Raw genomic sequence first — 17,182 nt, forward strand, 5'->3', positions numbered from 1 at the left:
AACAGATCCATGAAAAAAAGGAACTTTGAGGCAGAAGTGCGAACCTGTTGTATTATAATGAATTTCTGCATTTATATGTAAATTACTTACAACACTATGTGGGTCAGTTTGTTAAAAATATGCTCTAAATAGTTACAGACACTTGACTAGACACTTAATAAGGTACACCTTGATAAGGCTGTACAAATTAGAGTTTTTTATTTTATTTTTAAACCTTATATATAGCTTGAAATTCTGTATCTCCTAAAACACATTCAGTTGTTGTGGAACCAGTAGCAGTAGTGAAGAAATTGTGTCTTTCTTCAAAACAATCCAGCTTTCATTGGCGGTCGACCGGAGCGTGTGACCACGAGACAAAGAGGACAGTGCGCGGCATCAACGCATCAGCACATCGGCACATCAACACCCCCCCCCCCTTTCCCCCCATTATTTCTAGTGTGCAACTTAAGCCCATGTCCATGTGGGGTCTTTAGTTAAACATAGTCTCTTCCCAAAGAGTACACATAGAAGCTTTAAGGCTATGAGGCAAATAGTGATAATTGGACTTAGAAGGCAGAAAGTGTGACTACCATCTCCAAGGTGAATTATTTTGATTGTCATTTAAGTTGTAACTCGATTGGCTCGTACTGAGCTGACAGCATTCGACTAGTTATCCAGATGTATCCAGAATGCCAAGTGTTGGTGAAATGCCTTTTTTGTAGCACAATATGCACCTAAGCAAAATGCTTTTAATGATTTGTATGGCGTTTGCTTCATTGTTATTTCTCTTTTGTTTTCTGTCTAGGCTGATCCAGTTTCAGCCCAAACTCTGCTGGACCACCAATCATGCCTCAGGGTAGCAAGAAGAGATTCCACAGAATCATCTGCTTTGCCCGTTACATTATTATGACACACACACAGATCTTAATTCCAGACTGGTATATTTTTTAAAAGGAAACCACTTTTTAAAGCCTTTTTTATAGCAGTGTTTTTAAAACCTTCAAAATCCTGCCACAGCGTCGGAATCATGCCAAAGCCCAGGGCAGCGTGCAGTTCACCTTCTCAGGACGTCTATGATTTTTTCAGCAGCCAAATTCCTAATCACACCATTAATAGAAAATTATTAGCCAAGACGTCCCCGCTGAGCAAGTACATAGAAAGTGAGCATCAGCAAGCGGGCCTCTTCTCGCTGTCTCCCACTGACCCCCGACTGGATGCCGCTTTCAACCCCCAGAAGAAGAAGAGGAAGAAATGCGGTGCCTGCGCGCCATGCCTTCGCAAAGTCAACTGCGGTGCTTGTGTTAACTGTCTGAACCGCAAGACGGGCAAGCAGATCTGCAAGCTGCGCAAATGCGAAGAGCTGAAAAGAAGACGGGACATCTGGGAGGTGAGTCGGCATCTTAACTCGTGTTTTTCAATTAGTGGAACGTCTTGGCTCATTGCTGCTCACATTTTATAAAAAAAAAAAAAAAAAACCTGCACGTCATATATGGACAAAAATATTGGTAATTAATAGGGGTGTGAATTGCCTGGCGATTTGATCTGTATCACGATTCATAGGTCACAATTCGATTAGATACAGATTAATCATGATACGAATCTATAAGTCGATTATTGCGATTTTTTTTTAAATTCAAAATGTTGAAAATACTTACCAGTAGTGATAGACAAATTAAGCTTCATGAAACACTTGTGATATTGTTTGACTCCTCTAGATGGCACTCTTGGTTTAAATGGGCCAGCTAGCTAGCTAGCTAAACAGCTAACCAGACGGACAGCCAGACAAATGAAGCTTTATGAAGCACCTGCGATATTTTTTTTACTCCTCTAGGTGGCACTCTTGGTTTAAAAGCTAACCTCAAGTAAGATGTTTTGTTGAATATTTCCATCAGAAATTGATGTTTATAAATTGATTTGGCCGCTTATTGAATTGTGCACGGTAATATCGCGATATATCGCCAAAACAATTTTTTTTAACACCCCTAGTAATTAACGTCAGAGCTCAGGCATGAAGTACTGTTTTGATCTTTGTTGTTGTTACTACAAAACCGATACACTTTATAACCCAATTCCATCAACATTACAATTGAACAAATCCCAGCTACCCTTCATATAGCCAATAACTTGCTACAATGAATTAAAAAACAATAAAAAACGTACAGATATTTTTTCTTGTCGTTTGTACCATTTTTAGCTTCAATATGTGACAAGAACATGGCTTGACAGCATTTATGTTATGCTGTAATAGTTTTAGTCAACTTTGTGAACAGCTCCAATTACTACGGTCCTGTGAATAGAGTGAGTGTGTGCGTCTGTGTGTGCGTGGCTGAGGAGCTGTGCAGGCAGCCGCACAGGAGAATTCCAGTATTTGCCTCTGCTTTGTCCTTTGACCTCCTAGGCTTCAACTGAGAGTGGGGGTTAACCTTAGGCTATTTTGTGTTTGTGTGTGTGTGTGGGTGTGTGAAGAAAGAGTGCACATTTACAAGTGTGCAGTGCGCGCGTGGCTAAATGTGTTTGTATGTGCATCGGGGTCTGAAAAGGCGGGGGATGGGTTTCCAAGTCAAGAAGGAGGAAGATGCAACCAACAGTCAGCAGTTGGAGAAAAAACAGGAAAAACTTGACTAGGCTACTAAAGCCATGATTTAGGAATGGGTGCTGACGAAGGATATTTTTGTCAGTACAATACAAAGAAAAGTTGAAATCACAGTTGACTTTACAAGATTCTCACAAGTTTATATTAAACATTGAGGACTTTTCTTTACTGAAATATGTCAAGTCAAAGATTTCGAGGTTGTTAGGAATAATGCAAATAATCACTTCCAGAGTCAAACTGTCATATTATTATAAAATCCTCCTTAACTGTATATACAATTTCATCATTAGACTTTTTTTTTGTTAAACAATCAATGTATGTAGTCAATAAATAATAGAATGTTAGATGGATGTATTTTTATTTATTTTATTTATTTTACTCATACGTTTGAATTTGGGAAAAGGAGGGACGATGCCAGTCACCTCGCATAAAGTCCGACGCATAAGTCACTTTGTGGGGACACTAATTATTATTATGAGGCAGGTATTGGTTGATTTAGCCATATTGAATAAGCGAGTGCTTGACTAATCTCCATGTGAAACCAAGTAGATTTTTGGGCCATCCTTTGGCTGACATTTTGTCTGAGCACTCCGCTCAGGCAGAAACAGCAGCTTAAAGCTGGTTGGATTTTTCTAGGGCTGAATGAAATGAAACGAATGGAATGGGAAGAAGAAGAAGAAAAAAGTCTTACTTGACTTATGATCACAATTTCTTGTTATTGTTTTAAAACCTTTTCTAAACTTCCACTTTTATGTTTCATACCACTTTTTTTTTTTGAGTATTCAACTGTTGACTAGTTATCATTACCGATATCAAGTACCGAAACCACTAGTACTTTTGATACATAACATAAAAAAAAAGAAAGTTCATAAAGTACATATTTTGTATACAACATACAATAACATATATTTTAGTAATAAAACAACAACAACATGAAACTATTAATTAATTAATGGCCAGAAAAAAAGTCCCAATCAAAACATGTGGTTCTACATCTAAATGGGCTTCTGTGCCTTTAGTTCCTGATGATAGAACGGCCACAAGAGGGCGGCTGATGCTGGTATCCGCTTCCGTTGCAAGCACCAATACCTTATAATAAGCCCGGGTATCGGCAGTAAAAAAAAAGTGAACACATAAATTATGTTCTCATATTTCTTTTACCCAACAGTACAACAAATGTAGGCAAATATGAGGATAATGAAAATGCCTTAAAAAGTAGACACTATAATTATCAACATATGATACTACATTATTGGTACTTGCAAATGTGTATCAACCTTTAATACAGATACACAGTTTCAAAGATATCTTTTTTTAAATTATATTATATTATGATGATACATATTCTGTTAGCAAAATGTCTGCTTTCAAAAGTGCTTCATCTATTATAACAATACAGCTGATATTGCCGGGATACAAATCATCTGAATATTGACAATGATGCGAGTGATTGCTGCTTTGCTTGCATTTGCAGTGGCCTGCATTAGCACATTATTTCGAGCAATTAAATGAATAATTGTATATACACAATCTTGCATTATGAGAAATACTAGCCTTTGAACTGGTTTAATTAAAAAGCATCAAACAGTAGTTCTCAAAATATTCACTTATTCAGGCTGTAAATAGAGGCAGGGTAACTTGTCAGGGTTGAGGATCACTCGACGTTTCAAAGAGGGGACACGTGGTTTGTTTTGCCACAAACAGGAAATAAGGGCTCTCATCAGCACTCTTCAGACCTGTCCTGACTTGTTTCGCTGTCTGGATGTTTCACACAACCCCCTCAAGGATTTCCTGCAAAATGGCAGTTGTTTGTTAACTGAAATGTGTTCTTCATATATTTTCTTATCAGAATACTCTACAGCATTTGCCATTAGTTAGTTGGACCATATTTACTGCAGGCCTGCCTGTACAGCGTGAGTTCAATCGGTGGCTGAGAGGCGTCTTATTGAAAGAGTGTCACCATTGTCTTTCCCGAGGTTCTCTTATTGTTGGGTAATAGAAGTTTACTGCCTCCACATTTCTGAACTTCTGACCTCTCAAAGAATGCTAACCCATTTCAGTATCATTTCTCACACTTGATATTAGCTGGCTTCGGCACACAGAGACAAACAACCAATGTCAATATTAATTTTATTATTATTAATATGTTGATAACATTCTTGCAAACGTCAGCCATGTAACAAGTGTGTTTGTCTTGTTCTTGCTGTAATGATGAAGATCTATCAACAGCTCCCCCACAATCCCGCCATCTCTTCCCTCTGACCTCCGTATGGATGCAGTAAGCAAGCACTCATTGCCTGGCAACCACATCGTTCATCTACTGCAGCTTTCTACTGCAACCATCATTTACATTAAACATGCAAAACCGTGGCGCAGGTTACCACTGTCCGCCAGCATGTTGTTATTCCCTCTCATGTGTGCAAAGCATTGAAATCGTTTAAATTATTAAACTGGAGAGCTTTGTGTGACGCAGTTGTGACCTTTTATTTTCTACTAAAAGCTACATCCAGCAAAACTGAAGGATATGGGGACCATTTCTACCTTTTATTTATTAAAAAAAAAAAAAAAATTGTACCTTTGATTTGTTTAACATATTAGAGCTAATATGGGCCAAAATATGCTAAGCAGATAAACAAATTATAGTCAAAGAAATAAACAACCTATACCTCATCTTTTTTGTTATTGGTGGTAAAGCAAATTTTTTGTCATAATTTTAATAAATCAACAGCAAAATGTGAACAGTAAACGTTTTTATTTAGCTCAATACAGGAAATACAAGGCAATTATCTCATTCACTGCCATTGACGCCTATAAACGTCCAAAATTCATTTATACTATTTCTATTAGTTTAAAATTGTTTCCACTTTTGTTAACAAGAGTATGAAAACCTAGACATTTTTTTAAATAATCTTTTTTTTTTCTTAAAGCAAGGATTATCAAAAATTAGGGCCGTCAGGCGACTACATTGTAAAATTGTTATTAATCGCATGACTTCAATAGTTAACTCACGATTAATCAAACATTTTATACCTGTTCTAAATGTACAATAATTTTTTTCTAGGTTTTTATACTCTTGTTAACAAAAGTGGGATTTAAAAAAACAAAAACTAATATAAATAGTTCAAATGATTTTTGGACGTGTATAGCCGTCAATGGCAGTGAATGAGTTAAAGTGTGAATTAAAGCATACTCATGGCAAAAAAAAAACCACATCTTCAAACTGGATTCTTTTAACCTTTGGAAATTGTTCTGTACAAAAAAGGGCATGTCTTCACAGGAACAATGTTAGAAAGTACTTTACTAAGAATGTTGGCAGAATACAAAATACAGGTCAGTTGCAGTATCACTTAAAAATGCTCACAGTGCAACACAAAAAGCTGTATCTTCACTCAGATAAGACCGTAAACCACAATACGAAGTTATCTTGTAAATAAATGTCGTGTACTTTTAAAAACGCAATCGCAACTATATTGTAGTAAGCCACTAGATCAGGGGTCGGGAAACCTTGGTCCTCAAGAGCCACTGTCTCCCTCCTCCAACACAGCTGACTCAAATGATCAGCTCATCAGCATCCTCTGTAGTAGCCTGATAACAATCCTGTTCATTGAAACAGGTTTGTTGGTGGAGGGAAACAATGAAAACAGCTGACTCTTAAGACATTTTAACCTATTGTGCATGAACATGAACAAATTTTAGGATTTACAAACTAAGTAAGAAAAAAAAAGACAAATCATCTTAAAACAATATTAATAATTTTAGAAATTCTGCTCTTGCATAGTATATAATTCTCAAAACAAGAGTTTAAGTCAAGGTTAGCAGGACATTGACTCTCTAGAACCAGGGTGGCGAGTTGGTTTGATTGGCCAGAGTCGGCTGTGTTCCATCCCACAACAGCGCATAACACCTTTTTCTATTTGCGCTAGTTAATCCAAATATTAAAAGAATGAAAACTCCACCCATGCGCACAGTTAGACCGCACTTTGCACTAGACTTGCGCTAAGCATGAAAATACGGCCCCTGCTGTTCATTTTGCCATTCAGCTCCTTGTTAGAGAACAAAAAGTTGTGCAAAAGGTTCTGAAGAGTTGGACATGTGCATTTAAAAAAATTAAGAAAAGGTCAAATGAAGGTCACCTGTCAGGTTTATGGTACATTTAATTTCATCCAGAAATTTTATCTGAAAGTCTAATATCACAATTTTTTGTGAGTACTTTAGGAATTAATGATGGATAATTGCCAATTGATAATGGATATATTCCTCGTTATGTCCACGTTTCTCACATTGTTTTTAATAGTCTTTTTTTTTTTTAGAGTTCTAAATCGCTTACTACAACAATTACTGTTTCGATGGAAAGCGTAAATGTACTAACGCGACTACTAACACGACCTGGTCCACCTGCAAGCGTATTCAATGCCATAGCGGCGCTCTCGGGCCGCTGCCCCCGACCGCGCTTGCCACAAACATGCCCCTCTGCTCACAGAATCGCACACAATCCCACACGTGACCCGCGTGACGTCAGCCGAGGGGATTTCCCGTACCATATGAGCGCGTCAGGCAGCCACTCCAAATGCTGTGTCACCGCCTCGTAGTTCACTCTCCTCCGTCTCACTCGCTGTCTGGTTCACTTCCGATGTGCCGTCGCCACTTACTTCGACGCGGCGACATTTCGTCAAGCATTTGCATGTAAATGCTGCTGGACATTACTGAGCAAATGAACCGTACTGAATTTGAACAGAACAACGCGGTTGAGGGGAAAAAGAAAGGCATCCAGTTTACTCGTTGACAGATTTTGTCAAAGCGTTATGTCTCATTGTGTTTTTTTGGCCAATGTGCGCTTACTCGAGTTTGCTTTGGAAAGTTGTTTTGCAGATTGTCATGTTAGGAGCAGGTATGCAAATACACCTGATTTATAATCTCTAAAATCTTCCGATTTGACCGTTCTTTGTTCATCTTCACTTCCTTTGAGTCAGCATGGAGGACTTGACAAACATGCTTTGGGTGTCGGGGGTAAGCTGTATTGCTGTTTCCATTTGTGTGTGTGTGTGTGCGCCTTTGTCTTTGCTACATTGTGGGGCCCTTACACGTGTGTTTTTCCAGGTTTAACTACCATTGTGGGGACCATCTTGAAATTTAGGATTTTTGTGGTCCCCACACGTTCAGACCTCTTTTTGAGGGTCAAAACTTGGTTTTAGAGTTTAAGTTTGAATTGGGTTATGGTTGAGGTTAGGAAAGGGTTAGAGAAAGGCATTATGTCAATGAGAAGTCCCTACGATGATATAAAGACAAACGTGTGTGTGTGTGTTTGTGTGTGCGCACGCGCGCGTGTGTGTGCTTTGTGTAGTCCAGTCCAGTCCAGTTATTGCAGGCAGCCCTGACACAGATGGTGCTTGATAGCGCATACCAGAGTCATTGTTTAGAGAGGCGAGCTTCAAGAGATAATTGACAAGAGACATAGAGATTACCACACACACACATACACACACACACACACACGCTCCTTTCCACAACACACACTCAACAGCTCTTTCCCTTTTTCATTTTAACCTCTTTTTTTATTTTTATTTTTTTCACTATAGAGTCCATTCCTTGCTTTAGCTGCACTCCTTTACACTCCTTCAATTTCACCCTAGCAGCAGGCAGCAGAGCCCAGCCTGGCTTCTGATTGGTGGATGGGCTGCTTTTGTGCACTATGTCTAATGTGACGTCATGCATATATATGTGTGTGTGTGTGTGTGTGTGTGTGTGTGTGTGTGTGTGTGTGTGTGTGTGTGTGTGTGCATATGTACATTTGTCCAGTAATGTGTATGTTTGAAGCGAGAAAGAGGAGGAGGGGGTTGTTGAGATGACATTCACATTCTGTGTGCAGGAAAAAACGAAACGGTGTGTGTGTGCGTGTGTGTGCAGAGCAAATCTATTGGCATACGAGCACAAGGGATTGTGAGTAAGGGAGGGGGTAGAGTGAGAGAGCAAGGGGAAGAGAGAAAGAGAGAGCGTGCGTACGAGGGCTCCGGCAAAAGCAGATTAAAAACACAAGATGGCTTCCTGAATGAGCTGCTGGAACACAGAGAGAAGAGAGGGAGAGAGAGAGAGAGAGAGAGAGAAGAGAGGTGTAGAGGAATAGAGGTGAAGACGAGGGTGAGCTGGAGTCTTGGCTCCGGTCTGATGGGGAATCTGCAAACGGACGAAGGAATACAAAGCAAGGCAGCTGTGAGACTTGGAGGGTAAATATTGATGATTATAGATCTTCACTGTTTCACGATTGATGGGTGGGGGGAAGGGAAGGGAAGGGGGGAGACGAGGGCGGCGGGACTGGGGAGCATCTTGAGACAAAACATCATTTTGTTGCTATGTAGACAAGGGGGGCAGCCTGTGGCTAATGAGACCATCTTTTGTTTTAACTGTAACCGGCCACGGCTATTCTGTTTCTATTTTCAGTCACAATTATATGTGAGGGGGACATTATTATGATCCATAATATATATATATATATATATATTTTTTTTTATTATCTATATGTGAGGAAAGGAATGCCAAATCTGTGATAAAACATTTGTGTGTCGTTTGATGTTTGCTGAAGATGACAGGAGTGACAATAATTGAAGTTGTCATATTTGGATATTTTAATCAGTAAAACTGCCCTTGCTTAATGGCAGGTGGTTGTGAAATGGCCCCTGTCGCATTATTCTATTGATTGTTATTCTCCCTCCCCTCCCATCTCTCTTTCCTTCCATGCTTCCCTCCCCCCGGTGTGTTGAAAGGTGCAATATTTGGAAGACGACGGTCCAGCCTGCTCGGGGAAGCCTCAAGTGGTAGCCGAGGTAAGAGAAAACATCAAGTTTTGTTGCTGTGCTCGTTTGTCGCTTACATGTCAGCTGCTGTTTCGTTAGCTCATTAAAACGCCGCGGAGGTGCAAATGTGCTCATTTGTGTACCCGACGACAAACGTGATTGTTGGCACATTTTGCCGTGTTTGTGTAGTTTAAAGCATTGCGAATACAAACTTAAAACCTCACCATCCAGTGTGGATAGAATAGCGAGTCGCTGTTATGTTAAAGTCCCCGACGAAATGATGATAGCCCAAAGATGATCCAGGTGTCGAACACACCTGTTGCTATCATCTGCCTTTCCATATATTTCTTGCAAGTGGCTCATATGAAAAGTTGAATTCCATCCCCAAGCGGCTGTGAGCTGTAGTGATGTGTAGCAGCGTCCTCGGTTTAAAGCGTCCCACGCTGCCCGCTGATTGGTGCCCGCGCCAGCCATGTGTAGATACAAGAGGCCGAGCAGAGAAGGAGGGAAGAGGAGGAGGAACCCGAGATTCCGGCTCAGGAGCCGGGAGGGGGCGCGGCGTCCTTACGAGCGTACGTTTCTGGAGTCAAATGAGGTAAAGGGAGTCAAAGTTAGTGGGTCGCGCATGCGTGCCGCCGGCTGTGTCAAGCTTACCAAAGTGCAGCGCCGTTACCGGTGAGATCCGCCGTTCGGGTACGTGAGTTGCGGGTAGGAGGTTCGAGCGGCGAGAGTTCTATACGGAGAAGTTGTCAGAGAAACGCGTTTTGGAAAAAAGAGGCTGCCACCATGTGGACAATAATGCACATGCTGTACATCGAATGCTGTGCAGTTATTATTACAAATGGGTCTACTTCTCCTTCATTGTTTTTCTGAGCTGCTGTTTGTTGATGGTGACAGTTGCTATGTTCATCAGCAGTTCCGTTTAGATTATCTACTGAAGATCTTGTTTCTGTGTCGCACTGCTATCTGATTACCAAATGGTAAACACTAGTTCCAATATGACAAAAAAAAAGTTATGCAAGTGCAACAACAGTTACAAAACAGACTTGACTTGCTTGCCCACGTTAAGGGTTTCATTTCAAATGGTGTGTTTGTGTAGCAGATGGAATGTGTGTTAATCATGTGTTTAACTTTGCATGGATTCCCCAGCCTGGTACGCAAAGGGTAAATACTGACCCAGTTTCCAGGGCAACGTTGAGTGTATGACAACATTACCGCTTTAATTTTACCTCAGGTACAGCAACCAATGGTGGCCACGTAAACCATCACGTGTGTATGGTTGTGTAGTTGTGTAGGAAGTGGTTTGATGTATTGCACACACGCAGGAAGTGGAAGGTTTGACAACACAAGTGTGCCATTCAGTACTGCTTTCAATACACTTTTTATGTAAAGAGCTGCTCTTAGAGTACTTAACAAAAGTTTTGGGACTCCTGGCCATAAAATCTACAGGAATTGTAAGACATACGGAATTGGAGTGGCGTCACTCTTCTGGGAAGAATTTGTATACATATTGGGAGTGTATCTGCGTGGGATTAAACATACATTTTAAAATACTGTTTGAAGTCATCACATACAAAGGGTGCATTCTTGCCATAGCGTGGACTCACATTTTGCTCTATTGCTTTGCCATGCTTTGTTATAAATAGTTAAAGGTAATGATTAACATGGGATAAGAGATTGAACAGTTAGTTTAAACTAGGAAAACAGTGAGTAACACTGTTCTAACTTGTTGATTATTTATTTGTAAAGTCATTACTAACAGTACTAAATCTCTTTTCCCACGGAGGTGGATGCATAGTTTAACCAAAATATGTTCTTAAGATGAACAAAATAAGCATTCAGGGATAACACAGGTTTCTATACCTGCACAAATGATCCCAAGCAGTGTAATAATAGTTTTAGATGTTTTATTATAGTTCATTTTGACTTTTGTCTTTTTTAAGTACAGTTAATTTTAATTATTTCTTAAACTGGGTTTGTTTGTTTGTATTGTTTTTATTTTTTTACTTTTTATTAATTTTAGTATTAGTTTATATATATATTTATATATATATACATTTATATATATATACATATATCTCCCAAACAACCGTTCTTATCTTCCCCCTTTTCATTTTCACTATAATAGTTTTAATTATAAATGTAAAATGTAGTTTTAGTGACCTTTAAAGGTACTCTCGTTTTCATTTTATTTTGGTAATGAAAATGTAGTTTCACTGTTGTTTTTAATTATTTTCTTAGTTTTCATTAAATATAACCACCATGGTCCAAAGACATTACTCCAAATAATGTATGGCTCCAGCACACACAACAAAACAATACTAGTCCAAGTGCAAGTATAAGAAGGTGACCTTGTTTCAAGAATTTCAAACCATTAATGGTAAGGTTCTTGAAAACATTCTTTAAATGTATTTGTAAAGTAAATTTTCACCCCATTTATTCAATGTTAACAAGTATATGTTTAATACCTGTTACAAGCCTCTAAATGTCATACATCATCACTTAACATGTGTCTAGTGCCCCATCATTTGCTTTGTGTTTTAGCAATGTCGTGGTGGCATTGTTGGTCCTGTCTGTGTTTGATGGAAGGGAAGGGAATTTGTCAGCTGCATGATGCCGCAGTTAATAAAAAATGTATGGAAAGAAAAGTAGGTGGAGCTCTCAGCTGTTGCTCCAACCCTTTAACTCTCACATGACTGAAGCTCCCACGGAGTCCGTGTTACATACATGAATGCAGCAGCGCCAGGTTTTATGTCACGCAGCTCCACAGCTGTTTGAGTTTCCATCTCACAGACACACACAGAAACACACACATGCACAAGCCTATTAAAACATGCAGTAAATAATCGGTTGGTGAAGCTTTGGCATCCAAATACAGGACATGATAAACTGCTTACAAACATGTTTCGTTAGTGCATTTCTAAAAAGGCTGTAACTCAGCACTTAGCTACATGAGCTCAACTGAAAAATTTGAATAGCCTCTAACGGTAAAAAAGCCCTTTTTGCACTTCGTGCCGTGATCATACATTGAGTCACCATGGCAGAACACTGGCCCTTTAAAACCGGCTCCGCCTGACTAGACATATGGAGAGCTAATCTTAGCTCAAGTCCTGAGAGACAAGGATGGCAAGCACCCACTATGCAGTAGTCAATCGGTTTGTTTCTCTTGTTCCCTTTTAAGCCTGAGCTGTACATAATTTAAGACCATATTTGTCTAATTCTTGTTCTGAAGTTGTCCAGGTGCTTGCATTGTTGTCAGTAGCCTTTCGTGTCAGGCGTTCTTGTCTGTCTATTGATTGAATTCCTTATATTACACAAAGCGGCTTCTTTAACAAAAAAAATAAATAAAGCCCTCCGTGCTCCTTATGTTGCCTTCGAGCCCCCACCCACTACCACCTTTTCCATTTTTTTCCGCCTCACGCTCAAACCACTCCTCCTTTTTCTTTGTGTGTATTTCAGTGAGGGGTGGGGGGCCTTCCCCAGCTGGGCTTCTCGTGCTGACTTGCACGTGCCGAATGTCGGGTAGTATTGCTCAGTCTGGGCAACCAACACAAAATACATTGATCCACAACCAATACATAAAAAAATACAATTGAAAGTTTTTGAAGAATAAAATATACTCTATTCAATAAGTGGCTCTACTTATTCACAAAAAACATACATGATGTTGGTGTCTTTGTGTAGATGGGATTTACCCTCATCCTACCCTGCTTTAATTAGGAATGAGTTTTTATTTAATTTTGGGCCTGTGGAATTGATTTTAACTTTCCAGATGTATAGAGCAGCATCTTTTCAGACCAAAGCCCAGACTTCCTTCTCCCCAACAAGACCCCAAGGTACTTGAGCTTCTCCACTTGGGGCACTCCACTCTTCTCTTCAGATTTGGAGGTGCTAATTTTCATCCCAACCACTTCTCACTCAGCTGCAAACCACTCCAGTGAGAGTTTGAGATCGCAGCTTGAAAAACACAACAGTATCGCACCATCTGCAAAAGGCAGAGATGCAAAACGGACCCCCTCAACGCCATGTCTGCGCCTAGAAATTGTGTCTAAAAGTTATGAACAGAATCGGAGACAAAGAGCAGCTTAGATGGAGTCCAACCCACACTGGAAACAAATCCGACTCACAACTAATGCAGACCAAACTCTGACATCGATCATACAGAGACCGAACAGCCCGTATTAAGTAATTCGGGAAGCCATACTCCTGAAGCATTTCCTGAGGGACACAAAACCACACTGTTCCTCGCCTAGGGAGGCGTACGGGTGTAGTCCACTTTGAAGGGGTACCACCACCCTGGTGTGCCAATCCAGAGGCACTGTCCCTGTTGTCCACACAACGTTGTAAAGGTGTGTCTCACAACATCAAGACCCTTTAGGAACGGTACACGGAACTCATCCACCCCTGGGAACTTGGCACCGAGGAGCTTTTTACCCACTTTGGTGATTTTAGATAGGAGAGCCCACCACTCTGCTTCCTCATGGGAAGGCGTCCATGGAATTGAGGAGGTCTTCCAAGTATTCTCCACACCTAGTCGACATCAGCAGCGTCCCATCCTCACTATACGCAGTATTGATGAAGCACTGCTTTCCTCTCGAAACACCGGACAGTGGTGAAATCAAAGAGAATTTCAAGCAATTATGGTGATAGACTAAATTCATTCAGCACACTCATCTATTGCCACAAGCCGCTCTGCCTCTCCTTGAAGCCAAAAACATGCTGTCGTGACTAGTCGACGTCGTGCTGTAAATGTCATTATCGTGTAACACTGTAAAGTTGTCCAATTGACTAGTCGATTAGTCTGTACAAACCCTAATATGTCAAATATACACATGGTTTTCTGTCAAAGCACTTAATGGATTGACTAATACTCAAACCATTGGAGAAGTCCTTCAGAGTCATTTCTAATCACCTGCAGATTCATTCAGTTCAAAGTTATTTGTATGTGTTACTAGTACTTTGCCAAGATCTGGAAGATAAAGGGCAATTGTTGAGGACGTTCCGTTCACAATTATCCATCTGTTTTCTCTACCGTTTCTCCTAATTAGCGAGACTACTGGTGTATTTCAGTTGCCTTTGAATGGGCTCATATAGACAAACAAACAATCAATTTACAGTCTCCAATTCTCCCAAGGAGCATATTTTTGTGATGTGGGAGGAAGCTAGAGATCCTGAAGAAAAAATGCACAAGCATGGAAAGAACATACAAACTCCACGCAGAGATCCAACAGAAATTGATTATGAGACAGACATGCGAAATGGATCTTTAGCCACAGTGACAACAATTATGCTCAGAGGATGATATGGGTCATTTTGTCCCTGTGTGGATTAGACATTCACAAAGTGTTGTTTTTAAAATGACTGAAGACCTTACAATGAACATGACATTCTTTCCAATCAGTAATATAAACTTCTTGTTGTATTTCAGAAGTGTAAACAGTATTTGCTCTGTGCTGCCTCTGGTCCCACCCTCCAATAAACCCACTGACCCACAGTGAACAGTCCAATACTGTATACGTGCGTGTGTGTAGTCATGTGCATGTGAAACAAATATTGTATCCATGACTGGCTCTGTATATGTTGTGAGCAGTGTGAATGTTTTGTTGCATTCACAGCAGCATTTGCTTTCGCGCACGTCTGTGCCTATAATGAGAAACACATGTTGGAAGAGAACGGGGAAGGTAAAGAAATGGAGCAAAAAGCAAAAGCAATGAGGGGGTGGGGAGAGAGTGAGATCAGATGACCTTGATGCCATTAGACTTCAGGGCAATGGAGCTTGTTTTGTGGGGGAGGGTGGGTGGGATTGTGTATGGAGGTCAATGGATTCCGCAGTGGAGAAAAACAGATTCAGCTGACAAGTGTGTGATTGGAGGAGGAGCTAGGACATGCTTGACTATGATGCTCATGTAAGCTTTTATTAGCAACTAGGAAAGGATGAAAACAATTTCAACTTAGAAAATGAGTGATGAAAGTCAATACAAAACTATGGAAATCTCAATGTCTGATGTGAAAGATAAAGAACATACAAAGAAGGCTATTTATTACTCAAACCTTCCACCGCTGTTGCACACAATGACTATGTTTACATGCAGTCACTAATGCTTTCCAAACCGGAATGTTAGCAATATTGCGTTTGAGCAAGGCCATGTAAATATCTGCAAAACCCCAAATATACTCATATTCCAGTTTTTTAAAAATGGAAAAAGATACAATTAAGTTACTCTTTTATTCCAACCCGAATATTTGATCATATAAATACGGAATGGAATACCGTCACTGAACAGAACTGAGCATAGGTTTTTGTTCTATGCATGCTCTATGAGCAAGGAATCTTTTGAGTACAGGAACTACTTTACGTGTATGTGACATGCACCCCACCAGAAATACTCAAGCAGAAGTAAACAAACATGGTGAAACTCAGATGCATTTTAGAGCAAGGAGGAAACTGACTACTGTATTTGTGTGGCGAAAAAAATGAATATATGTTGTCTTTTATTGATGGTAGAAAGTAAGAAGCGGAAAAGATGTCTATTTGCGTCGCGGTTTGGGGATATCCCAATTGATTACATTTACTATGTATACGGGAATAACTGTCTTTAAACGGGGTATTCCGAATGTTTGAGAAACCGGAATCAGGACCTTAACGCGTATATTGACGGCATGTAAACGTCGTCATTAACTTCAAGTCAGCTGCGGTGTTTTAGGGGGTTTATGCTAGCAGTCATTTGGAAGAACAGATGACTCAGGCTTAGTCATATGCAAGTCAAACCAACATGCTGCTCAGAATCGAATCGTGTAGTCAGTCATGCCTCCTACCTTTCCTGTGTGCTGCTGAGAAAAGGAGAATGGCAGAGACAAAGAAAAGACAATTGGAGAAAAAACGGTGAAAGGGGAGCAGTTGGTTGATTGAGAGTTGGATCAGATAAGGTTTGGGGATTCATGTTTGAATTACAGTCGCAGGCAGTTTACAGCAGTGGTACTGTAAGTCTTACGGCGATTTTACTATTATACAAAATACATTCTTGGTCGTATGCTGTTTAAGTAGTTATGGATGTATGTACTGTATGTATTCTATCTATCTATCTATCTATCTATCTATCTATCTATCTATCTATCTATCTATCTATCTATCTATCTATCTATCTATCTATCTATCCATCCATCCATCCATCCATCCATCCATCCATCCATCCATCCATCCATCCATCCATCCATCCATCCATCTATCTATCTATCTATCTATCTATCTATCTATCTATCTATCTATCTATCTATCTATCTATCTATCTGTCTGTCTGTCTGTCTGTCTGTATTCATGCAATTACTGGGTAGTTTGTTCAACTCTTATAAGATAAGACAACCATTATTAGTTCCACAATTGGCAAATTTGCATTAAAAATTTTTTTTGCTTTTGTTATTGTTTAATGTTTAATTGTTTTCCGTTTGATTATTATATGTTTGGAGCACTTACTTTCATATGCGGTTGTTTTTGCATAGTGTTCTGTTAATAAAGTTGAGTTAGTTTCTTATTGTTTTTTGTTAGTATGTTCAGCTGATTGTGAACCTTATGTTGTTGCTTCTCTCTCTATATATATATATATATATATATATATATATATATATATATATATATATATATATATATATATATTACCAGATTTCGCACATCCTTATTTTCATCCCAAAATGAGATCTTTCTTAGTTTCTAAGTAACAATAATACTGGACAGTAACCACCATTCATCCTCTTTTTAATGATACGTGTTGACTGATTAGCACATCCTCATAGTTAATTGACTTTTCTTTTTTTTTTTATTCACACT

At 39.6% G+C, this 17,182-nt stretch overlaps 1 protein-coding gene across 3 annotated transcripts in view; it reads left to right on the forward strand.

Annotated features, from left to right (window-relative positions):
* The window catches only part of tet3 (tet methylcytosine dioxygenase 3), a 47,483-nt gene that overhangs the window by 2,544 nt on the left and 27,757 nt on the right, over nt 1–17,182 (forward strand). Inside the window, exons 2-3 of one of the 3 annotated variants that reach the window (XM_086074991.1) lie at nt 785–1,366; nt 9,331–9,390. In XM_086074991.1, coding sequence (XP_085931117.1) covers nt 1,007–1,366; nt 9,331–9,390 — 420 coding nt within the window. In that variant the 5' untranslated portion in view covers nt 785–1,006. Of the gene's footprint in view, nt 1–784; nt 1,367–8,303; nt 8,794–9,330; nt 9,391–16,224; nt 16,342–17,182 lie in introns of those variants that run through there. The other 2 variants (XM_086074993.1, XM_086074992.1) reach the window with 2 other exon arrangements.

This window comes from Leptonotus elevatus, chromosome 5 (assembly GCF_054856555.1).
Source record: "Leptonotus elevatus isolate MCC_2025b chromosome 5, RoL_Lele_1.0, whole genome shotgun sequence".
Lineage (NCBI taxonomy): Eukaryota > Metazoa > Chordata > Actinopteri > Syngnathiformes > Syngnathidae > Leptonotus > Leptonotus elevatus.